At 40.2% G+C, this 26,506-nt stretch overlaps 1 protein-coding gene across 4 annotated transcripts; it reads left to right on the top strand.

Moving 5' to 3' along the window:
- The first annotated feature begins 220 nt into the window (after nt 1–220).
- tmem61 (transmembrane protein 61) lies at nt 221–26,506 on the top strand. Of its 4 annotated transcripts, none has more exons than XM_062978276.1 (4): nt 237–360; nt 6,658–6,749; nt 15,762–16,119; nt 20,008–26,506. In XM_062978276.1, exons 2-4 carry the CDS (start codon nt 6,728–6,730, stop codon nt 20,297–20,299), a joined length of 672 nt encoding a protein of 223 aa, XP_062834346.1. In that variant the 5' UTR covers nt 237–360; nt 6,658–6,727; the 3' UTR covers nt 20,300–26,506. The 4 variants fall into 4 exon arrangements, with proteins under 4 accessions (XP_062834347.1, XP_062834346.1, XP_062834349.1 ...); XM_062978278.1 differs by lacking the exon at nt 6,658–6,749 and adding an exon at nt 12,118–12,202 and having other exon boundaries at nt 239–360; XM_062978277.1 differs by lacking the exon at nt 6,658–6,749 and having other exon boundaries at nt 221–360.

Genomic DNA, 26,506 nt, shown 5'->3' with positions numbered 1-26,506 from the left:
CTGTTTGCCAGTTGTCAGTCAGTCTGGTTGCCATCATCTTGGTTTTCAAGATGTCCAACTGCAGCCCAGCTTTTGCACGTCCTTCTTTCCCCTTGGCGATAAAACTCCTCAGCTCCTCCTCGCTTTCAGCATGAATTCTACAGAGGTGAAATCTCCGCGCGATCCGCTAGAGGTCGCTGTTGCAGAGGCCAAGCCCGGCGAGAAGGGGGACTGGCTTGGGACCGGCGCCTGGGGGGGGGGGGGGGGGGGGGGGAGTCCGCCTGCCTCCGGTGGCTCTTGGCTCCTGCTCGCCTTTCTGGCGCACCTTTCTGCCTGGAAGCCGATGGGCAAGGCTCGCCCGGGGGCACCGAGGGCCACGGCGTAAGTATCCTTCCCAATACCTGGTTGTTTTTGGAGCCACGAGAGGAATAAGCGGCGGGCGGGCGGGCAAGCGGGTTGGAGACGAAGTGGCCGGAGTTGCGCCCGGACTTTGCTCTCTTTGCGCCAATTCGAGCCGCGGAGAGAAAGAGGAGCCGGCAGACTTTTTGGAGCCATCCCTTCCTTCTCCTCCTTGGATTGAAGCAGTTTGGCTGGGATTTCTTCCATTTTGCCTCCTTTGGCTTCCAAGTTTACTTCCAGACTAATCGCGTTAGTAGAGCTGCCTTTCTTTTGCCTTCATTGTTTTAAGAGCCTTAGAAATACAAAAGGAGAGAGAGAGGGTGCATCTGCACTGTAGAATCGATTCAGTTTGGCTCCACTTTAAGTGCCATGGCTCCATGCTAAGGAATCCAGGGAGTAGTCGTTTTACAAGGACTCTCTCTGGGCCCTTCCACACAGCCATATAACCCAGAATATCGAGGCAGATAATCCACAATATCTGCTTTGAACTTGGATATTTAAGTGAGCCCACGCTGCATATCACCCAGTTCAAAGCAGATAGTGTGGGATTTTATACAGCTGTGTGGAAGCGGCCTCTGCCAAAGAGGGATGGTGCTTCACCAAACTGCAAATCCCTGGATCCCATAGCATGGAGCCAGAGCACTTAAAGTGGAGCCAAACTGCATTAATTCTGCAGCGCAGATGCGCCCAGAGTAGGAGGGGGAGAGAGGCGGAATTTCCCCCCAGGATACTTGGCCGGATAAGTGTACAGGATACGGTGTTTTCTTTGGATTTTTGCAACATCTGCCCTTGTATTTAGGTACATAATGTAACGCCTTGAAAATGGGACCCAAGTCTCAACATGAATTTCATTGGTGTTTTCTCCTATGCACCCCAATGTGATTTTATAATAATTTTGTGCACGAAACAACATTCATATACACTGAATCTCCAGAAAGCAGAGATATCTCCGGCCCCTTCCACACAGCTGAATAAAATCCCACATGTTCTGTTTTGAACTGGAATATATGGCAGTGTGGACTCAGATATCCCACTTCAAAGCAGATATTGTGGGATTTTCTGCCTTGATGTTCTGGGTTATGTAGCTGGGTGGAATGGCCCTCTGTTTCAGCCACCCACCTGGACATTTTTGGATTTGGGAGTATTTCTGAATTCCCAATAATGGATGATCAACCGATACTAGCTTAATTGTAGTCTTTGCCTTGGATTTCTTTGCTGCTTTGAGTCTATGTTTCTGTGGCTGCTAATAAGGCATGTTTACACAAAAGAAGAAAATAATAATAGTTGATGAGGCAAGAAGAATGTGTTCCCAGGATGGGATGAACAGGCCAAAAACTCTGGAAACAGCCAGACTTTGAAGTTGCAAGGCTATTCAGTGCTAGGCAATTGCAACATTCACACTTGCCTCGGGCAGATAAGGGTTCTTTCTCCCACCCTGACTAATCCACAGATATATAAAACCCCAAACCTCTGAGGATGCCTGCCATAGATGTGAGCAGAATGCCAGGAGAGGATGCGTCTGGAACATGGATATACAGCCTAGAAAACTCACAGCAACTCACAGCAACCCAACTCTGAAATGTTTTCCCCTCATTAAAAAAGGACCAGCCTGTTTAATTGTAGAGCTAGGAGTGGAAGCAGGACATGATCTGGTGCTTTTGGGGTATTTGGCTGTCGCACCCTTTAATGCGCGGTTCTGGTTCAGGCTGTTTGGTGGATTGTATCTCCCTGTCTGAACTGGATATCATCTGGGAGTTGCTGCTTTTTTCCCCCTTCACTTTATTCTTATACCCTGCCCCATCTCCCCGAAGGGACTCGGGGCAGCTTACATGGGGCCAAGGGACTCAGGGCAGCTTGCATGGGGCTTTTGCCTTATTTATAATTTTTATTTACTTTATTTGTATCCTGGCTGTTTTCTTGGTTGATGGGGATGCCAAAAGGGCATTCTCGGTGGCTGCTTTGTACTCTAGAAATACAGCAGGCTTATTATTCAGGTGGGTTTTTAAATAAGACAGTTCTTAATCGTGTCAGAAGTGACTTGTGAACATGCTGCAAGTCGCTTCTGGTGTGAGAGAATTGGCCGTCTACAGATATATTGCTCAGGAGATGCCCGGATGTGTTCCCATCTTGCTGGAAGGCTTCTCTCATGTCCCCGTAAGCTAGAGCTGACAGATGAGAGCTCACCCTGTCTTGTGGATTCAAACCGGCAAGCTTCAGGTCAGCAACCCAGCCTTCAGGTCAGCAGTCCAGCCGGCACAAAGGTTTAACCCATTTTGCATAGTTACAAATGGGGGAGAAAAACAGAAGGTGAGAGAAATCTACCCTCAGAGAGGAAATACACTCCTAAAAGAGTTTATCATGGGGAAAAGGTGTTTCCTCCAATGAAGCTTTATCATCAATCCTTGTTTCCACAACAAGCCAAATCTTTCAGAATCCAATTCTCACAGGGACAGAAAGTGAGGTGAAATCTGAACAGGGACAAAGACAGCAAAACTATACACCACAAGAGTGTTAACCCTTCCCGATGCAATCCAAAGTTAATATATATGTTTTGCTGGAGGTACACTTAAAAATGTACCCGTTCTGCCTTACATACAAATTCAACAAACCTACAGAACCTATCTTGTTCATACACTGCTTGTATTTTAATTGATTTGTTTTCTTACATTTATAAATTTAATCCCATTGTAATATTTACCGTTTGCATCTGTTTTTAATGTATTGCTTTTTAAAGTGTGAACCGATTTTGATCTAAGTTCTGAAAATGAATTGGACTAATATAATGATAATATTAACAATGCCTTATTTTATTCATATCATATGCTGTTATTAATCTCCCTTCATTCTGAACCCTTTGGTTCAGGTGTTTTCCATAAATTATCTGTTCTACTAAGATCTTTTAATGGGCCATACAGAATTCTTATTTATAGAATGCGGAGCTAGGATTATGAAGGTATAACATGCAAGGGTTTTTGTGGTACACTTGAATATATTCATTAACTTGAAATTGCAAAGAGGGTATTTCCACAATAGCTTAGAAAGGGAATTCACTACCGATCTCTTTCCATATACACACAACTTTTTGTACCTGGGGTAGGATTGTTGAATTGTCTATTCGAAATCTGGAGAAACATAAACAGTGGTGATTATCGGGTTGCTGTGAATTTTCTGGGTTGTATGGCTATGTTCCAGAAGCATTCTCTCCTGATGTTTTGCCCACATCTATGGCAGGCATCCTCAGAGGTTGTGAGATCTGTTGGAAACTAGGAAAGTGGGGTCTATATATCTGTGGAAGGTCCAGGGTGGGAGAAAGAACTCTTGTCTAAGGCAAGTGTGAATTGTGCAATTGGCCACCTTGATTAGTGCTGAATGGCCTTGCAGCTTCAAAGCCTGGCTTCTTCCTGCCTGAGGGAATCCCTTGTTGGGAGGTATTAGCTGGCCCTGATTGTTTCATGTCTGGAATTCCTCTGTTTTCTGAGTGGTGTTCTTTATTTACTGTCAATAGAAAGGAGGAAACCATGAAAATGAACAAAATCTGGCTATCAGTATTAAAAAACTCTAAAATCAGAACAGTAAAAAAAGAACACCACTCAGAAAACATGTCTGGAATTCCAATAGACCTCACAACCTCTGAGAATGCTTGCCATAGATGTGGGCAAAACGTCAGGAGAGAATGCTTCTGGAACTTGGCCATACACCCTGGAAAGCTCACAGCAACCCAGTTATTCCAGTCATGAAAGCCTTTGATAACACAGTGGTTATTACATATGTGGCTTTTTATAGGACCCACAACACAACATATTGCTCCTGTCTCTACTAAGTCTTGTGTTACACATGTGTATGTGTAATACTCAGCAATTAACACTTGTTAAACACATCTCTATGGGAGAAAGTACATTTAAATTTCTGATCACCACAGCCCTTTTGTGAGTAAGTGACTGAAATGATAAGTAATTAAGATGAAGAAGTCATGAGCCATATTTAGAAGTTCTGAATAGGTTCTCCTGGGACATTCTGCAGGAGGAAATTCTAAATTTAAATCAATTCATAATTTGTGCTGGGAGGAAGGGCATAAATATTAGAAAGGCTTTAAAAAATAGTACCTGTTGGCTGAAACATTTTTTTGTCCATGGGTATGAAACTAGTGGCCCTTGACTACAGTTCCCTGCAGTGGAGCAGTAGGTGAGGAATGCTGGGACTTAAAGTCTACCAAGAACTGCAGTCAACCTGATTTGGGAAGAATGTCTTTTGATAGTCTACATTTGTCTGTTGATGGTATGCTGCCAATGTGGACCCCTTCATCTCCCATCATCTCAGGTGGTTACGATGAGGCTATTGAAGCTTGCAGTCCAACATGTCAGAGAAGTGACAGATTGGAAAAAGCCAAAAACTTTAATCAATTTGCTTATGTACCTGAATGGTGCATCTCTAGCTATCAAACTTATTTTCTAGCTATCAAGATAGCTTTCAAGCTATCAAGCTTGCTGTTATTCTTACTTCCATGGGGGCATTTTAATCATGTTTTAGATTTCGCAAAGTTCCCACAAAATGTGGTCAAAATATGTGTGTATCACTTGGACAGATCTTATGAAAATTCTCTTAAATCCCAGAATCCACACGGGACTACATTCCCTTGGGAATTGGCAATCATGAAGTAACTTTTCCATGTCTCTTTAGCACTTGGTTTCATCAGCTATTATCCTGAGTCTTCAGTTCACTAAACCGCCTTACTTGGGAATTATCTCATTGTGTTTCATGAGATGTACTTCCAGGAACATGTGTTTGCTTGAAAATCCGTTTACTAATTCATTATTTGTAAGCACCTTCAAGTCTACATATCTACTTATTGCATATATGGGATGTGAATCACTGCCCTTTTCCTTTAGGACAGTGGTTCTCAACCTGTGGGTCCCCAGATGTTTTGGCCTTCAACTCCCAGAAATCTTAACAGCTGGTAAACTGGCTGGGATTTCTGGGAGTTATAGGCCAAAACACCTGGGGACCCACAGCTTGAGAACCACGGCTTTAGGCATTCTGAAATATTTAGTCCTAACAGTTTCAAGACAATATGCAGCCAGGATGATGCCAGATTTCATAAAAACAGACAATTCTAATCATTTCGTACATCGCTTTGCATGATGTGTAGAGGACAATTTTCCAGGGTGCTGGTCTCGCCTTGACTTTCTGTGCCATTGTCTGCTGACATGCAGGCTGATTGTGCTACAGAGCGAAGGCCCCATGTGGATTCCAATCGTTGCACCTTTCTAATATCTCAAAGCTTAGAGTTGACCCCCACCAAGAAAGATTACAATGGACAAGGCCTGCTTTGAATATTTCAGTCTAACCAATGAGATAGTGGAATAAAATTCAGTTTGACATGTGGCCTAAAAACTGGTATAATATAAGAGTTTAAATCCACAGCCTACATTTTATGAAACTCTGGTTACCAACTCCTGGGCCTTTCTGATATCCTAAAGCTTAGAGCTGGCCCCCCAGTGAAACACATTGCTACTTTGAGTATCTTTCTTTCTTTTCAGTCTATCCAATGAGGCATTGGAATAAAATTCAGTTTGACATGTAACTTAATAACTGGTACAATGTTTCAATTCACAGCATACATTTTGGAAGCTGATTTTTAAGTGGCAATTTGAAAACAGACTCTAGTTTGATCATTTCTGATGAGTTTTAAGACTACAGTTATTCCTCCACATTTGCAGCTTTGACTTCTGTGGTCTGTGGACCACCAGTCATCCCCAAGAACTAAAACAAGGGTCTCACCGTTACTACACTATTGCAATGAGAGCGACTGGTCTCATGAAACCCTCTTATCGTGTGAAGGCAACGGGGATGACAGGAGGGGAGAGGCTGATTACTCACCGGAGCCATTCTATGTGGCGCCTGAAACGGGCCTCTTGGTGTCTTCGTTTTTAGGCCTGTTTCTGGGGTTATTTGGGGTGCTGATTCAGAAAATTGCACTGGATGGACCACATCAGCTCTAGATTATTAAATATGGTTTTCTGTGGGTGACCAGATGGCGACTACCAGGTGGCATATGCTCTGTATCAGAAACTAGAGCTGATGTGGTCTATCCAATGCAATCTTATGAATCAGCACCCCAAATAAACAAACTGAATCTAAAGTTGACCAAAAACTGATTTGTGGTCTCTGGTCAAGTGGCCCCTGGTCAAAAAAAGGTTGGGAACCACTGCTCTAACCCCAGTGAATATGAAGGATTGACTGTATTGTGCTAACAGTTCTGCCTTTGTGTATTTTCTTCAGAAGCAAGCTGCTTCATGTCCAGTGTGACTTCCTCCTTAACCAAGCATATGCTTTGCACTGAATCCTAGATATGGAGCTGGCCTTCCTGTTCGGTGAGATTTATACTACTGTTTGCACGTTCTACACCCTACAGTGGCCGCTTCTTATTTGTCCATCCTGGACACATTGGTTGTTCCTCTGTGTTGAAGGACAGAGCTTCTATTTATTTATTTATTTATTTATTAAACTTGTATACCGCTACTCCCAGTTTGGCTCGGAGCGGTTTACAGAAATAGATTAAAACAATACATTTGGCTTTAAAATAACAATAAAAACAACAATAAAAGCAACAATAAAAGCAACAATAAAAACAGACATAGCCCCGAGTTTTTCACCCATTGAAAGCTTGTTGGAAGAGCAAGGTTTTGCAGGCTTTCCGAAAGGCAAGTAGGTCTCGGGTGGTTCGAGTTTCAGCTGGCAAGGCATTCCATAATTGAGGGGCTACAATCGAGAAGGCTCTCTGCCTAGTAGAAGACAAATGATAAGTCCGTATGTTAGGGACTTCAAGCAAATTTTGGTTTGCATGGACTTCAGCATGGCCTTGTTCCCCCATCCCACTGCATGTCAGGGGCATTGGTGATCATAAAGCCAGCTTTAGTAGTGGTCAGTCCAGTTGTTTTCTGTGCGTGAAATTAGAACTGGGCACAATTTCATCTTTTGCCTCAAGCTGCCAAACGCATTGTGCCAATTTGGGCTAAATTATTGTTTTGTGCCTTCGTGTCAACATGACTTATATGTGACACAATCATTTTCTTGATAAGATTTAATCACAGGAGGTTTTCCATTTTCCTCTTGTAAGGCTCAGAGGTCATGACTTGCTCAAAATTACACAGTGAATTTCTGTGCCATTGGGGAATCCTGATCCAGCACTCATACACTTAATCACACTAGCTTTCTCCCTACTTAAATAAGTTCTTTCAAGTTCAATATACTTTAGTTGCATTCAGAGCTTGAGAAGTTCCTCCTCCCCCCTTTCCTTTTCTTTTGGATTGTTAACTCCCAGAAAACCACATCATTGCTACTGTAGTTCTACTGACTGAAGAGTTCTAAGTACCTTTCACAAGGTGTCAAACTGGTTTTCAAAGAGAGCCACATTGGCCTTATGAGTGCCTTCACAGGGCCATTTGTAATTGCAAGATTGTAGAAATGTAACTATGTCACCCTGGCATTGAAAGCCTTGTGGGCCACATAAGATAACATAGTGGGCCCAATTTGGCTGCAAGCCTTGCGTTTGACACATGTGGTCTAGAACACTGGTTCTCAACCTGTGAGATCTCAGATGTTTTCGCCTTCAACTCCCAGAAATTATAACAGCTGGTAAACTGGCTGTGATTTCTGGGAGTTGTAGACCAAAACACCTGGGGACCCACAGGTTGATAACCACTGGTCTAGAACATCTCATAAAGTTAGTAAGTCAAACATAATTAGGACCTTGTGTTCTATTTTGGGTTTATTGCATAGCTTATATGATGCTGTATTTGATACAGTGTTATATTGCATTGAATAGTGGATGTGGACTGAGATAGACAGGTGTGAATCACCACTAACCCACCAGTCTCCATGGGTCGTCACTCAAGCTGTAATAAGAAGCAGGCACCTCACCTGTCCTCAGTATTCCTCATGTCAAGTGCGTTGGTGAAATGGGACCTTTCAATTTGCTATCCTAAAAGTATTTCTCTGGAGACCTTGCACTTAAATTTCTACACCTTGGATGTGAGTGAGCTGCATAGTTTAGAAATTTTGATCCAGCATCCATTGGTGTGGGATCCACTCCTTCTTTCTCTGCTCCTCCCTTCCTGGCAGCGTGGGCTTGGGACTCTGAAATGTCATTGCTGCAGCTTTTATGCAGGGAGAGATAACTTTTTCCCCCTATAAAACTGTCAATCTCTCTTAGTATTTTGTAAGCGACAAAAATTGTGTTAAGCTGTTAACCACCCCCACAGAAATCATCCTAGAAGGCTGAGCTGGAAAGGGTTCTCTGCATTGTTTCAAAGGCAGAAAATCAAGCAAAATGGTTTCAGATGAAACGGGAGAGAAATTCTCAGCTTCCAGCTTCTCATATTTGATTTATAATCTCCCGTCCAAGGACAGATTCCTCTTTATTTTCCTCACAACCTCGCCTTGGCAGACTTTGCTAGATCAACATCCCCAACAAGACTGAGCAGCACAGGGTGAATATAATATAAAGAAGTGCAGAACTCATGGCATTAGTAATTGAAATGTATGGTGTCAAATGGGTTTTGAGCAAATAACGCCATACAGATTATACACATCCTTGAAACTGCATATGCTTATGTATTTTTTCAAAAAGGATCACATTGAGCAAGTCACCTTTAGAGAAAGCCAAATACATGCAATAATTAATCATATTTTGAAAAATAAAACATATAATGATAATCCATAATATGCTATTTCAGTGAGATTTGTCAAATGGCCAAATTTCTTCCTCCTGTGTTAGAAAGATAAGAACATGTGTGCATATATAGGTGTTCCAATAATTCACAAACAAGCGCTGGAAAAAGTTTGCTCTGCAGAAAAGCTTTATTCCCATTATCTTCAATTCCGAGACAATTTATATGCCAATCAATTTGAATGGTATGCACACGTCAATGTGAAAATTCACCACCAACAGACTATCAGCTGCCCAGAAGCCAAGCGCTTTTAAAAATATCCCAAATATTTCTGACAGTTTTCCAGGAACTATCACCCAGAAAAAGAGACATAAAGAAGTATTTTAAAATTGCTGTTTCTGCATCCCTACAAATTACGAATCTTTATGTCATGGCAGAACTTGGAAGAGTTAGCTTTTTGACTGCTGGCTGAAGAACTTTGGAAACTGTATTCTGCCCCCCCCCCCCCCAAAAGGAGAAACTCCCAAAAACTTGTGACTTTTTCCAAACTTGAATAAGTTGGTTCCTTTTAGGAAATACTGGAGAAGGTGCTTTGCAAATGCTCAAACCATTATCCATTGCACTAGTATTGTCTATTTGGTCACTCAGGGTCTCAAGACTGTATCCCATCCCCCACCCCCCTTTGTACCGCACTTGCTGTTTGAACTTTCTGAAGACAGATTTGACTTGCAAATTTCTGAGTAAAAAAATGTTACCATTGAACCAGCACAATCCCTTCGAATGGTTTCTTACTTGCAACATGGAACTGATGTTTCCAGCAATTAAGATTGGTGTCTGAGTTTGCTGTCCCCTTTTCCATGCACCATCTCTTTTTTCTTCTGCATCCTTTCTGTGTCTTTTGTAAGCCTGCAGGCAAGTGTAACTTTGGGTTTGTTTGTGGCTTTTTGAAGTAGGGGCTGATGCAATCTGGTCTGGAAACCTTTTTGGCTGAAGAGCTGGATAACACTATAGTACAACCTTCATATTTGTAGGGGATATGTTCCCAGACTTCTCATGGATATGTAAGAGATAGAATTGCTGTGAGTTTTCCAGGCTGTATAGCAATGTTCCAGAAGCATTTTCTCCTGACATTTCATCCACAACGTCCTTGCAGATGGCCAGTTCTCTCACACCAGAAGTGACTTGCAGTTTCTCAAATTGCTCCTGGCACACACGCACACAAACCCCACATCTGTGGCAGGCATCCTCAGAGATTGTGAGATATGTTGGAAACTAGGCAAGTGGGATTTATATATCTGTGGAAGGTCCAGAGTGGGAGAAAGAAAGAACTATTGTCTGTTTGAGGAAAGTGTGAATGTTGCAGTTGACCCCCTTGATTAGCATTGCAGCTCCAAAGCTTAGCTGCTTTGAGAAGAGTTCTTTCTCCCACCCTGGATGTCATTCCACAGATATATAAACCCCACTTGACTAATTTCCAACATACCTCACATCCTCTGAGGATGCCTGTCATAGAAGTGGGTGAAATGTCAGAAGATAATTCTCCTAGAACATAGCCATACAGCCCAGAAAACTCACAGCAACCCAGCGATTCTGGCCATGAAAGCCAGAATAATGTAAGACATAGTTTTAGAAATGATGTGGTAAAATTATAAGAATGTTTATTATTTTTTGAATTCATTTTTATTGGGACTTATGCTTTGACAACTGTCAAATATCTATATAAATTGATTCTCTAATTTCCACACTGTCAATATATATAAAACACAAACATACATTACACCCAATACAGTATACACTAGACTCTCAATTAACTAGAATTCAAGCAACCAGAATTCTCAAGCAACCAGCAAAGAAATAAGGCTACATTCACAAAGCTGTTTTTATAATGCAGTAGAAGTGTGTTAACATAAAGTTAATTTTGCCTTTATTTGCTATCTATTTCCTTTTAATATGACATTTCAATATTAATATCAAGTCAATACAGAGTATGAGGTATAGTATGAATTAGGCCTATTTTAATAGTCACACTCAAACAACCAGAAACTACATTTATTCAGCATCTACCAATCCCCATTGGTGCCAATTAACTGAAAGTCTATTATAACCTTTTATATATAATTACACTGAAACTACATACATTAATGTTAAACATATTGAATTTCCAGCTTTCTCTGCATTGTCATCTATTGATTGATTTGTGTTCTTTATATTCTGAACTACAACTTATTACAATGTATGGTTTAAAATATATATGTACCGCACATCTAATTAATTCTTCAGACCTGTCAATATCATCTCTTAATTTCCCTCCAGCATAAATTGTAAGAGAGCCTCACAATCTTTCAAGAAGTTGTGAACTGATTTTTCTCTCATTAACATATATTCATCACCACTGATAAACAATTTCAATACCTAGTCCTCAATTGAGGGTGTTTCTTTACACTTCTATCTTGGGGTGTAAACTAATCTAGCTGCTGCTAACATGTATCAAATTGTTTTTGTCTTTTAATTGGCTCATCTATCATACCCAATAATAGCAGTTCTGGCTTAAAATTTATTTTTGCCTTTATGATTTTCTGTATCACCTCAAGGGTTGATTTCAATTTTTTTTTTTGGCTTTTTTGCATGACTGTTAAGAACAGTCTATACCTATTTAGATTCTTTATGGGATAACATTGCTTTTTTGTTCCTTTTGTTATATGGACCATTGGTGAAGCTGGCTAGGGATGATACGTGCTGTAGCCTAATGTAGCTGAAGGGCACCAGGCTGGAGGAGTCGAGCTTTGGTTCATACATGGCCTGCAGCTTGGCATACAATATATTAGCAAATTTCCCTGCTGTGTGTGTGTGTGGTGTGTGCATTTATAAAGCAATGACAGAAGCACTTTAGCTAATGGAACAGCTCTCTGCTTTCGAGTTAAAATTTTCAGCTTTGAAGTTCTCATCTTGGCAAAATTGAGACACATTCAGCGAAGGATCTGATGTGAAAAGAGCTTGAGCCTGTAATCTAGTTTATTGTACACAGGCAATCTCCGTGAGGATAATTAATTGGTATTGTTAATGCCATCAGGGTCCTATGCCTTAAGCCCATGGATAATTCAAATCTTTCAAGAGGATTTCAAATGGATTGAGGCACCCATATTTCTAAGGAGCAGGTAGGCATTCCTTTGAAATCTGTGTGAGTGGTTGTAACCAGTGTAATTCTAGAAAGTAGGATCATGCTTCAGCATCTATTTATATTTGCAGTACACCTAGGGTCTGCATTTAGATCTATTTTAGATTATATGCTAAATTGCATATTACATGAAACACCAAGGGAGAAAAATAACTGATGTAGAGCTCCGAAAGATTAGCCACCTTGAGTGATATGGCATAATGTTATATATTGGCAATCCAGAATGATGAAGGTTATTATGCTTAATACTGTTAGATTGGATGTGAACAAGCTTTGGAGGACAATTCTTTGCATTAAGGACTTTTGACTTTGTGGTTATCCAGATTTTAATCTTGGCCTTTCCCCCCCTTTTCTGGTGATTACCATCTAGTGATAATTATACCTGGTGCTTGTTATTGTAATGGATTTCTATCCCCATGTTATTTGAAAACCCAATTTTGTTACCTTTGCTTCACTTTTTTTAGTTATTCAGGCATTCTAGAAGCAAGGGCACACTGGGAAATGACTTCTTGGTCCTTATCTTTCCTTTTTCCATAGGAAAACATGCTAATTTAAATGTTGGGAGACTGTGTCAGGGTCTCCATGGAAGATGTGTTTTCCAGTCCAGTATTAACTGAGCACAATCTAAGGTCTTAAATTTAAAAAACAGTGATCCCTTGTTTATCAAGAAAGGGTGAGACCTACGCTGTATCTACACTGTAAAATTAATGCAGTTTGACACCATTTTAACTACCATGGCTCAATGCGATAGGATCATGGGACCTGTCATTGTAAAACGACAGTACCCATGATTCAAGGAGTGCTGGTGTCATGATTGCCATACCATTGTGCCATCGTAACTAGAATGATGCCAAACTGCATTAATTTTACAGTATAGATTCACCCTTAGAGTTCCTGATAGTAGTAATCCTCATTGTGCCTCCAAAATAAAAAAAGTTACCATTGATGATTGTCAAAAGTATTAAAGAATGTGTGGGAATTATATGTCTTTCCAGATGTGCTTGGACATTTAAGTCTCAGTAATCTTAACCAACATAGCATATCTCAGTCCATCCCAATTGAGCAGAGACAATCTGATTAATACTCTGCTATTCTACTTTTTCAGCTGCTTTTCAAATATCCCAGATTCCTTTTCTACCTCCCACTTTCTCCTTTTGTCTCCAGCTTCATCCAAAGTGTGAAAATAGTTTGTACTCAGTTAACTCAGCAAGGATGAGAAGAGAGAAGTATCTTCCTCTTCCTAAGAAGCTCAGACAAAAGCAAACATCTGTAGCCTCTCCTAGCTTGTATATTCCTTCTTATTAATAACTTTTGCCATTTTGTCCACATTCTGATGTTGCTTGGCCACAAGTGTCCAGGTTTTATTTGTGAAATGCTGGGAGATATGATAAAGCCAGTGCTGAGATTTGCAGACCAAAAACATCAGGAGGGCAACGTAATTCCCACCTCAGCAGCCATGAGTGTAACCATATTTTCAAAATCTGTGTGTATGTTGTATGCCTTCAAATTGTTTCTTATTTAAATTGACTCTATCACAAGATTTTCTTGGAAAGATTTGTATGGATGAGATTTCCTTTCACCTTCCTCCGAAGCTGAAAAACTGATTTCCTTAAGGTCCATGCCTAAGCAGGGGTTCTGTCCCTGGAGACCAGAGTTGTAGTCCAGCACTTAAACCTCTACACGACACTGGGTTTCACTTGCAAAATATCAGAGCTAGCAAGTTTTTCTTGGAGCCAAACTGAAAGGAAGGAAGAAATACTCAAGTATGCTGGTGATAAAAGGTTGGAAACAACTTTTGCAGCACCATGATGTCAATTCTGAATCTGTTCAGGTGCAGGTGCTTTTTTCACAGCCGCTGAAGGCAAATACTTGGACATTATGTATGGGACTCCACTGACGACAAGAGCCCCATGTTAACCTGAATCAAGAATCACTGGGCTGTGTCAAAGAAACAACCTTGATTTGAAAGATACATAAGCTTCATTAATTTCAGAGTCATTCAGCCTGTCCCCAGTTTCTATAAATCTGATTTAATCACATTTTTTTTATTAAAGTTGGATAAGATCATGTAGGATCTCTGTCACCCCAAAATGACTCTACTTTCCATGCAGATAACTCAGCTCATGTCCAGTATACAAGTTCAATTGTGTTGGGTGCCAAGTTAATATTGTATTTCTGAAAAAAAAAACAACGAATCTAAGGTCTGTACCAGATCTAAGATAAGTATACAGAATAAATGAATAGATGTGACTATGCACTGGTGAAAGATTTGTTAAACCTCCCCCCCCCCCCACCACCACCACCCTGTGCATGCTTATGTTATATTATATATGTGCCCTCAGGCGCAACTAGTTCTGTTGTTATTTTGTACAGTGCTTACAGAATTATAGAATTGTTATAGATATTTAATAATCATCGTTTTAAAAATAGTATCAAAGCATTAAAGCTTCTCTCCTGGTACAGAACAACCACTGTATCCGCAGGGGATACATTCCCAGATTAAATGTGGCTACGCAGAATCTCAGATAATGGTGAACCCTATTGAAATGTGCTAAACCAACTAGTTTTTGAAATGCATATAGTTTCCTCTTTCCATTTCATTTGAAAAAACATAAATTTATGATTAATGTCTGATTCATATAAAGCATTTTATCAGTATTGACTCAGTCATGCAACTGCAGTTATCACATCACACCATAGATCTATGAGTACAGCCTTCATTCCAAAATCTAAATAGTATAGAGGATATTGGCCGTGTCAGAATATTCAAGACATTACTGCTTTATTGAAGGTTTTATTCATATGTGATTGAATCATTATAAAGTCTCTTCTACATTTAAGTGATGTATCTAAAACTTAGGGATATAAACATCTGGATTCTATTCCTTGCTCACAATAGAGTGTAACAGAGCAAAGTAGAACTCACAAATTAGTTTGTATCTATCTTTGATAAGAGAATGTATTAATATTTATAATCCAACTAGATTTGACATGAATTGCCAAATTAATGTGGCAATTTTTTTCCTCAAAAGAAACATCTCTGTCAGAATAAAATGTGAACATGTTACTTTATCCTTGTTGCTATTAACAAGGATCCGTGTTTGGGACACATCTGGTTAAGATAGCAAAGCTATTCATAAAGAAGAGCAGCACACAACCTCAGAGACACTGCCGCAGTTTGATTTTGCCTGCGTTTACTGGGAAGGGAAATATTTCACCCCTTTGCATCCTGCTGGATTAATTGGGTACAAACTAGCCTGAATACAAAGGGTGCTATGAGGAGGAAGAAACTGGGGCTTTCAAATGCAGCTGAAAAAGTGGGATGATGGAGTATTCAACTGTTCTGCCCAATCATAACAATTCATGGGTTAGCATGAAAGTTTTAAAAGCCACACTCTATGGACAATTTTTGCAATTAAAGTATCTGTTTTTATTTTGACAAACTGTATATGTTCATGATTTCTTCTCTTTTCCCCCCAGCATGGGCCAGAGAATCAGACCTGTTTTGCTGTAAATCCTGTGTTCTCTTTATATTTTAGTCTTTAAAATGGTAACAGCCTCATTGCGTCATGGAATGACCATCGCCGGTGCCATCCTCCTGGTGACGGGGACGCTTTGTTTTGCTTGGTGGAGTGATGGGGAGATGGAGGCTGCTGCATCTAGCAATGACCTGAAGGTCCTGCCTCTCGGAGAAGCTGAACCAGGGACAAGCTCCACTTCCTCAAATTCAATGCTGAGATCCATCAGCTTCTTTTGTTGTGGAATTGGAGGGCTCCTCCTTCTTTTTGGACTCCTGTGGTCAGCCAACGCTGGAATCGTTTCTCGCCACTATCAGTACCATTTTTCCAGGGACCTTCATTACTCCACTGTTGAGCCTCTTGAAAAACAGACCTGCAGGTTAGCAAGACCTTTGTGATCTTACTTGGTTGGGATAGTGGGCTATCTGCAGAACTGGCCAGTTAGTATTCTTGCACTCAAGAGATGAAATGGTGAGAAAGAGGGGTTTGTCCAAAGACAATTTAGTCAGGAAGCAAAGTGACAAGGGACCTCATCCTACCAGCAAGGGGAAAGTGGAGGGAACCATCTTATCCCATGTATCTTCTGGGATGGCCAGCCATCCCATGTCTGGAGTCGGGTGATACCCGGCTCCTGAAGATGGCTTTAGAACAGTGGTTCCCAACCTTTGGGCCTCCAGGTGTTTTGGACTTCAGCTCCCACAGTTCCTAACAGCTGGTTAGCTGGCTGGGATTTCTGGGAGTTGAAGTCCAAAACACCTGGAGGCCCAAGGTTGGGAACCACTGCTTTAGGACTTTATTTTCATGGGCTTTATTTCCATGGGCTGTGGAACCAGAGCCTCACAGAATCCCACCTTATGGTCATGTGATGGCCTCCATGTGATGGCTCACATGGGGCTCTGTTTCTGAAGTGCATGGAAATGGAGCCCTAACCCTGTGAGATGAAGTCCATGGCGAATCAGTAAAAAGTTTTCCTTTCTTGTGTTGTATCTTTGAACTGTGTAGGGATATCCCAGTGTAAACTCACACAGACCACCTGGCTCCAGGGGAATCTTTCTGAACAGAGAAATTTGCTTGTTGATGCACAATTGAGATAAATCTGCATTATACTGTTATTTCGGTTTCATCTCATTTTTTTTGCTAAGGCTACATCCCATGGGATCCTGGGATTTGTAGTGAGAAAGGTAGAACTTCAAGAAGGAACTCTTGTCCACTCTTGAATCGCAATCCCAAGATACTCTTCTAGAGTAACGTAAAGAGTACAATGGGAATTGAAGTTCTGTGTCCCTGAGCCTTTTGCCTTAAAAGTAACATTACCAGATTTGTAATGGCCCTCAAACAAGATTGTAAAAATTTGTATCTGAACTGTTCGATTTGGCCCTTTAGCCTCTGCTGTTACTAAGATTTATATGATGATGGCTCCCAAAGATGCTTTTCATACCAGGAATGAAACATTTTTTCAGTCTTACACATGCATGAGTGAATGAGAGTGAGAGAGAATAAAATAGAATAGAAATAACCTATAGCTGTAAGAGTGTCTTCCACAAGTAACTATGTTTCAAGGTGAAATCTGTGGTCCTGGTATGTTATTCATTTCCACCCCGAAACACTTTTCTCCTTGAAAAAGAGGAAGTGAGATGATCAAAGGTTATGGGAGAGTGTTGCCTATACACAAATCATGTGTGCTTACTAGAGACAATGGAAAAAGGAACAGTCGTGTATGATCAGTGGCCCGTGAAGCTTACATTTAGCTAGTGGGAACATGATCACATTTGATACTGCATCTTTTTAAAAATGTTTTAGGATGAAAAGCTCCCTGTTGTTCATATAGTACAATAGACTTCAAGTTGGATGAATATTTTAAAGATTTTGCCCTCTTTCATACATTCACCCTCTCTAGTCCTAACATATCTAGAGTGCTCCAAAACTACAAAGGACTTTTAAAAGGCATCTTGTTGCCTATTAACAGGTTTAAAAGTGCACCAGAGATAATAGCCTATGCTTATCCACATAAATATAAGTTTTACTGCCTTTAGTAGGACTTACTCCCAAGTAAGTTTGTATTGGATTTTAGCCAGAAAGATGCTTCTAACATCATATGTGGAATTATTCTTAGGGGACACATGCAGATTAATCCACTACAATTTTAGTGCCCCTATTCTTCTGAAAAGTATTTGCAAGCCTTACTTTATATGGTAGCTATTTTAACCTCTTTCCTCTTTGTGTGTTACAAGCTGTCAGAACACATGCATGGACTCATATGTGCTCTGAGTATATATGCCCCTAAAGGATCTGGTGACCTTGGTGTCTTTGGTGAATTGGGTCAATAAACCAGCCTTAAACAGAACTATCTGAAAAGGAAAACATAAAAATCACAATGCATACAATAATTGTTTTTGGGCATAACAAATACTATGCTAGCACTTCGTCAGTCACAAACAGTGCATGCAAAATGCAGATAATAGAGCATATTTGCTTTAGTAAGGGGAAAAGTGAAATAGACATTGGTTCAAAAAGTAAGGCTATGTACTGTCCAATTCTCTCTCACATGCATCCATTGGAGAAAAGGGGGGATATTAAGTAGGCTATGAGATGTGTAGGCAAAGTGCTCATCAAAGTATAGATTTTAGGGATAACAAAAGTTACTTTCTCCCAGTGGACCGTCATGGGCAGAAGCTATAAAGCATTGCACTCCTGGCTGCAGCAGTGAAGGAGGAAGACAGGCTAACCAAGTCAAACCAAGACTGTTATAGCTAAGGCAGTGAGCCAGTAAGATGCTCCCAGAAGCCTCCTCTAAGAACCCATAAAGATAGGCCCAAAAATAGGGACCTGTCCCAGTTTTACTGGAGATGTCCAAACGATGTCTCCGGTAAAAGCAAATTAATAAGGAGTAAACCAAGGTTTCCCTGGTTTATTCCGTATTAATTAAACATCTCATTAGATCCAGATCTTTATAAAATATTTGGCTCTAATGCAGTACTGGGTCTGTGGGGATTCCCAGGATGCATCACGCGTTTCCCCGGGGGTGAGTCTCCACAACCATCCTGCTTCTTCGGGCTTTGAAAAGCCCAGAGGAGTGGAATGGCACCTACCCTCTCCCCAGCCCTCGATTTACCTCCTAAAACATAGTGAAAAAGGTCCCTGGCTGCCATATAGTCTCTCTTGGCATCCTCGTGGTGCGAGAAAATTACGCCTGACATCCCCCATCTCCTCAGGTGTAATTGCTCCACGAGGATACAAGGAGGGACTCTATGGCAGCCAGGGACCATTTTCAGTAAATTTTAGGGGTTAAATCAGGGGCTTCAGGGTGGATTCATGCTATCCTGATTTCTATCAGGATGGCATGTAGCTACCCCGGGAGGGAAATCCCAGGGTTGTGGAGGAGGTGTGGACTAGAACCTGCACTAGTGAGTTACTTTAACTAATTTGGCGTGAGTTTTGGCACTGTCTGGAAGTGCCCTAAGACCTCTTGATTGAAACTTCAGGTAGACTCCATTCCTTCAAAGAAACTATAATCACATCTGGGATATTTTAAAAGGATTTGAGATGGGTAAATAGGCACCATATCCCACCTGATCCTGGAAGCTAAGCAAGGTTATCTCTATGTAGTACTTGAAGGAGAGATTACCAAGTGCTGTAAGCTATATATATATATATATCAGAAGAACTAGCAAAATTACATCTGTGTAATCCTTGTGTAAAAAATATGAAACTCATGGGGTCACCATAGCTTGACAGGTAACCTGAAGGCAACACATGGGGCGTGGAAATACGTTTAGGGTCCAGAGGTTAATCTATAATGGGAGAGACCTTTCAAGCAAAAGAGTATTTGGACTTCTGGAGAAAGTTTGCTTTAACAAAAGAGAATAATGTCTCAGAGAGGCACATGCTTAAGAAAGACACTATAGAAATGTTGTATGGATCACTTTTGCTCCAAAATGACCTTTTGCACCATAACCAGTTCCTGTCCAATAATGATTTGTTTGCTCACTGCAAGAGCCTTGCCTGGCAATATGCAGCATTTCAATTATTTAATCAGTAGGCTTTACAACACACCTGATGGTGGTAGATGGTGTAGCCACAATTATTTCAGAAATGGGTGCTGTCTTCAGGATATGAACGGAGAAGTTATTCTCTGTCACTAGTTAACAGAGCAATTCATTATATGACATACATATGTGCATGCCCACTCATGTTTTTGCAGGCATGTTGTACAGATGCAGACAGACAACAACAATTAATTGTTGTTTTTGACTTGGTTTTGTTCCAGTACCTGGGAAGCCAGCACTGTTCCCACCTATGAAGAAGCCTTGAATTGCCAGCCTGCTGAAAATGCTCTAAGATACACAGAATCTCATATTTTGAAGGAAAGCAACTCCTCATTATATCAAGTGGTGGATGAAAGCAGCACGTGGCATGGAAGCCACAGACACAGTTCCTCTGATAGTATTTTGTTCCAGAATATTCTACCAAGGCAAGAGTCGGGATCTTGGGATGAAGCAGAGGTTGTCTGTGACACACCACCTCCTAGCTATGAGAGTATCGGCTCATGCGATAAATGATCCAGAGACCTTATTCGCTGCTTATTGAGAATCTAAATTGCTCTTAACCATGGCCTTTTCCCTCCAGTTAATTAACTGTAGTCAACTGGTTTAGAAAGAGAGTAAATAACTATTACAATATTACATGATTGCATTGTTTTTTGTAGGAATTGGCTGACAAATTTTGAAAGAGCAGCCTCTACATTGCTTTGTCATGCATGGCTAATGTGTATGCAGTATTCCTTATGTATGTGGATGCTTTAGAGGACCAATCAAGATCAATGGAAACTTAGATAATTAAAATATATACCGATGCAGAACTTTAAGGTGATATAGAATTCATTAAGGTAACCAGCCTCTGGAAAACGTATATTATAATCATTTTATAATTATTATAAAATAATTATTGACTGACAAACATATAAGTATTAAATGTACAGGAAGTCCCCAGGGTGTGAATATGATGGGTTCTGTAGGTTTGCTCTTAAGTTGAATGTGTATATAAGTTGAAACAGGTACATTTTAAAGTGTAACTTCAGCCATACACAAATACACACATATATAAATAAAGTTTTGGATACCATAGAGAAGGGTTAACACCCCCAGTTGTTTGTCTTGCTATCTGTGCCCCTATTCAGAAGATTTCATTTCATTTCACTGGATTTTGACTGGTTGCGTAAATGAAGGATTGTTGAAAAAGCTTCAGTTGACACACCTTTTCCCCGTGATAACACTTTCAGGGGTAAATTTCCTTTCCTAGGGGTAAATTTATATCACTTCCTGTTGTCTCAACCCCCCCCCCCCATTAACTATGTCATTTGTATGTCAGATGTTTGTACCTTCCCTCAATACCGACTAAAAACATGGAATGTAGAGCTCCATGGCTGCAAAATGGACATTAAACTGCAGAACTACAGAAGCATTTGAAGAACAGAGCATTTTGAAGCTGAAAGTTATTTTCTTCTTCTAAGTAGTTCTGCCTGCTCAGCTGGAGTTCCTTTCTTCACTATTGGATCTAAACTTGGGAAAGCTAGTTTTTGGACTAGAATACAGCCACAGCCATGCTGTTGGGAGATTTTGGAAGCTGTAGTGAAAATAAACTTTCTAGGCATTGCACTGTCAAGAAAATGGTTATTAGTAAGGGCACTTTCTCATATTAGTTTAGACTTTGCATATGAGAAACCATTGCATTTTTAAAAAAAAATTCTGATGGCTTCCAGTATATATATTAGCTCTTCTTTCACTGATCAAAACTGGGACGCCCATTTCCCTTATTTAGCCTAAAAACCATTAATATTATTACTAGATATATGGCTGGTATCATGCTTAGTTTTATCTGCAATGCAATCTCCCAAATGGAGGCAGAATTTGTAATCTAAACAGTTATAGCAAGCCAGGCATGTAGCCCCCCCCCCCGAAATTCTCAGGATGGTCTGCGAGAAGGCCTTACATTTATTATTTAAACTGTTATGTTTGTTCATATCATTATCTGATCACCATGCTCAATATATCCCATATGCATGAGGGTATTGGGATAACGATACAAAAGGTTTGCTAGGGTAGATCCGCTCACTCAGACTCAGCCCCCCCCCCCCCCCAAAAAAAAAATCCTGGCTACGGGCCTGTAGCAAGCAGATTAATCCATAAAGCAGGGTGAACAACTTGTGACTGTCTGAGTGTTGCTGAAATTCAATGCCTGTTTTCTCTGACAACAGTAGCCAGCATGTTAAGAGTTACAATCCAGCAAGTTACTGTATTATAGTATGCTGCAAAAGAAGAATATAGAAATAAACAATCTTGCATCATGACATTGAGTTACAAACCGCTATCTAGGGATGGACATGAGAGGTGGAAAATCCAACAGACTCTGTGAAGTTTCCTGTCCGTTGATTGTAAAGAAAAGGGTAGTATGTTGAGGGTAGTAATTGTTGACTTTTGTATACAATACGTCCCCAACTACACTATTTCATTGGGCAAAACCATCATTTCCTGCCAGGTTATAATATTTCTGCATCGAGAATGTTCTTTCTGGTATAGAAAATGCTGTTTTCTGTACCATTTTGTATGATCTTATTTTATTACTTATTTGTGGATATATTCACACTGTACAATGTACTATAACTCATGGCTTTATTTTATGAAATCTTGAGATTTATAATTTGGTGAGCTACTTAGAATTCTCTTTAGACAGCTCTTTTCACACACCTGACTTCAGCAGAGAATTGTAAGTGCATCCCTAAGCTACAAATCCCAGAACTTTATTGCATGGAGTCATGGTAGCTGAAATGGCATTAAAGAGTTAAATACATATAGCTGGATGCATCTATCTATGGATGTAGAGAGAGTGTATGTGCCGAACACATGCCACATTGGAGGGGGCAAGGCCAGCTCTTAGCTAAATTAAAAGCTGTGTTGCAAAAACAAAGCAAAACACAACTGGAATCTAATTCATTTTAGAGCATTGATTGTGTTTACTGAAGTAATTAATCCAGCCTCAGAGAGAGGAAAATGAGCTGAACTTCTGAGACTATACAGTCAGCCTTCCACATTTGCGAGGCACCTACTAAACATGCATGCTACAGACTAAATTTCTCATGTTCCCTTGCCTTTTTTTGTATTGCTCTTCTTAAGCATAAGGAAAAGAAGAATGATGGTACTGGAGAAGTTTTTTGTAGCAGCTATGGCAGGGTTTGTCACAGAAGGGACGATGTTAAATACAATCTAGGTGCTGTTTTTTTTTTCTTTGTGTCAGGAGCAAATTGAAAAACTGCAAGATGCTTCTGGTGTGAGAGAATTGGGAGGATGTTGCACAGGGGATGCCTAAATGTTTAATGTTTTTTACCATCCTTATGGAAGGCTTCTCTCATGTCCCTGCATGGGGAGCTGGAGCTGACAGAGGGAGCTCATTTGCGCTCTTCTCGAGTTGGATTCGAACTGGCAATCTTCAGGTCAGCAAACCAGCCTTCAAGTCAGCATTCCTGCTGACACAAAGGTTTAACCCACTGCACAACCGGGGGCTTAAACTAGTTAAGCAGTAGCAGCTACTCTGCAAGATAAGCAGCAGGTACAAATCAGCAAGTAATCAAATCCACAGAAGTTATATCCCTGAAAGTTGGGCTGATGGTACAGTAGAGTCTCACTTATCCAACATAAACGGGCCGGCAGAACATTGAATAAGCAAATATGTTGGATAATAAGGAGGGATTAAGGAAAAGTCTATTAAACATCAAATTAGGTTATGATTTTACAAATTAAGCACTAAAACATCATGTTATACAACAAATTTGACAGAAAAAGTAGTTCAATACTCAGAAATGCTATGTAATAATTACTGCATTTATGAATTTAGCACCAAAATATCACGATGTTTTGAAAACATTGACTACAAAAATGCTTTGGATAATCCAAAACGTTGGATAAGTGAGTGTTGGATAAGTGAGACTCTACTGTATTTGAATTTCTGTGACAACCTAAGAGATGAAAAGGATCATCGTATTCTCTTAGGTTTACATTTTGTTTTGTTTCTGGGATTGTTCTGTGGGAGTATTAGGGCTGAGTCAAATGTTTATTTTGAAGTGATAGGAGCCAGCAAGCAGTGACTTCATTGCTTCATTTTTACTTGAGACATTATTTGTCTTAGTTTTGCCCACTTGAATGTCTCATTACACATGAAAGGAAACTCTTTAGAATGAACATTTTCACTGACAACATGGTAACTTTGGAGATTTTCATGTGGGAGCAATTTTAGACAAATAGCTCCTCACGGGAAGATGAAATAGTCAAAGTCAGTCATGTGATGACTAAATCCCTTTCCAAACCAACTCACGATTTTTCAAAAAAAATTGTAATTGCTAAGGACATTTCTTTCATGGTGCCTGTAATCTCTAACTCATTTCCAGCTATTCTCATTTCCTTTAAAAAGGATTATCACCTGTAATCTGTTTGCAGTTAAAAAGGTGTTTGGTGCATATCTTGGATGCCTTCCAGTTTGTTGTGCAAATCTGGATTTCGTATTAATCATTCATCTCCTGTTTCCATTTTCTTTATCACTTTAGCCAGTATCTGAATGAAAACATACTTTCAGGTCCCCAAAAGGTGCAAACAGATTATTGCAGGTGGTGCTCATGGTGTTGCCTCTGCATCCGAACAAGGAATATCACCTCCTGGTCATTTTCACATTTTCACATCCTGGTCATTGTTGAAGAAGTGGGTGGAGTTTTTCTTGACCTATTCTGGGACAGAGTAAAATATGAACTTGTGTGGGGATTATACAAAAAAATTTGGTTTCTCCCTAGAGTTTTCAGAATTTTGTAGGATGAAAAGAATGGTGTTTCAGGCACTGTATAAAATCCACATTGAACTGGATTATATGACAGTGTGGACTCAGATATTCAAATTCAAAGCAGATATTGTGGATTATCTGCCTTGACATTCTGAGTTATATGGCTGTGTGAAAGGGATGTTAGTTCTTCAAAAGAAAACCAAGAACTACAAGTACAAATATAACAAACGTTAGCAACATTTGCCCCACCTGGATATAGGGTGTCTATATTGAACTGCCATTTTTAAACATGGCAAGAATCTTGTGGTTTTGCCAGTTGTGTAACAGGCACAATTCCCAGATACTTCTCTGCATTTCTACCCTGTTTCCCTGAAAACGGGACAGTGTCATATTAATTTTTGCTCCCAAAGATGTGCTAGGTCTTATTTTCAGGGGATGTCTTATTTTTCCACAAAGAAGAATTCATATATATTGCTGAACAACTACTGTATAGTAGTTGTCATCACAAACCATCATAACCAGACAAACGGTGAATCCTATCAAGAATTTCTTGTTACTGCCACTATTTCCATACAATCAATAGTATGTTCATTTACCGATCCTGTATGCTTTGGTATTTTGTTTGGCGGGCATGCTTCCAAACAAAAACTTTGCTAGGACTTACTTTTGGGGGAGGCTTTATATTTAGCAATTCAGCAAAACCTCTACTAGGTCTTATTTTCAGGGGTTGTCTTATTTTTGAGGAAACAGGATATAGCTCAGAAAAGAGGCAAGAGTTGAATTTCCGTTTTCCACCTGACTATAAATTAGAGTTTGGAACTGCAGCAGGTCTGAGAGCTATTTTTATACACTGGGGGCCCTCATCACATTGTTGTCTTTGCAGTGCCACTGCCGTGTCTAAGCTTCAAAATTTCAAACGAGACATGACAGATGAAGGCAAGATCAGATGTTTTATTCGCTTTGGCCAAAAGTAGATGTCCCAAATCAGACATAAAGGCAGTGGATGCATACAGAGACATTTATAGAAACTTGACAGCAGTTTGAAAGACTGGACTTCTGCCACACCAGGTGCTAATTGGTGCAAATTATGATCCACTGATTGATGGAGGCACATCAACCACAGTTGCTGCTGATCAGTTCCATGGTCTGGTGTGAAATTTAATAAACCATGATTGCTCTGTTTGAAGCTTGTAGCCATTTTTTGTATTCAACTCATTTGGGAGCTTAAGGGAAGGAATGTGAGCAAGGTTCTTCATGATTCTGATCTTGTCAGCTGGAATTTCACAATGGATCCTGGCTGAGGAGTCAATGGGTGTCAAAGCAGCTTGATGGGTTCCCTGGGAGAGAGAAAAAAAAAACAGGCAGTGAGTAACTTGGTGAACTTTTGGGATGTCTGAGGATTAACTGGGTGAAAGGGTTCATTGTTGTCAGGAGGGGTGGGTATTGAGTGATTGTGTCATCTGCCCAGAAGTGGAAAAACCCCATGCAAATGGAGTGCGTACCGTCACAGAAAAGTATAGTTGATAATAATCCTCAAATGACCTTGGACTGACACTAGACTGAGATCTTGACCTTGCGTGATTTTAATTGATGTTTTAATAATTGATGTTTTAATTTTTGATTTTAATTGTAATTGTTATTTTGAATTGTATGTTCACATTGAATTATTGCCTGTTGTGGGGCCGCCCTGTGTCCCCTTCGGGGTAAGAAGGGTGAGGTATAAGTATGGGAAATAAATACATAAATAAATTTCACGTGCACAAAAAAACAATCTTACTTCAAAACCATTTAGACATCTTTAATATGCTTTCCCTCCTCAAAATCTGTCAGAACGTCGATTGAGACAGATGCCTCTCACATTTCACAGTATATATTTTAAAAACTTTTTCCACGCCATTCTCCCATCTCACTCTCCACATCTTCCCTAATAAATTGCCTATATTTTC

This window comes from Anolis carolinensis, chromosome 4 (assembly GCF_035594765.1).
Source record: "Anolis carolinensis isolate JA03-04 chromosome 4, rAnoCar3.1.pri, whole genome shotgun sequence".
NCBI classification, from domain to species: domain Eukaryota; kingdom Metazoa; phylum Chordata; class Lepidosauria; order Squamata; family Dactyloidae; genus Anolis; species Anolis carolinensis.
This window is presented reverse-complemented; position numbering and strand designations above follow the sequence as displayed.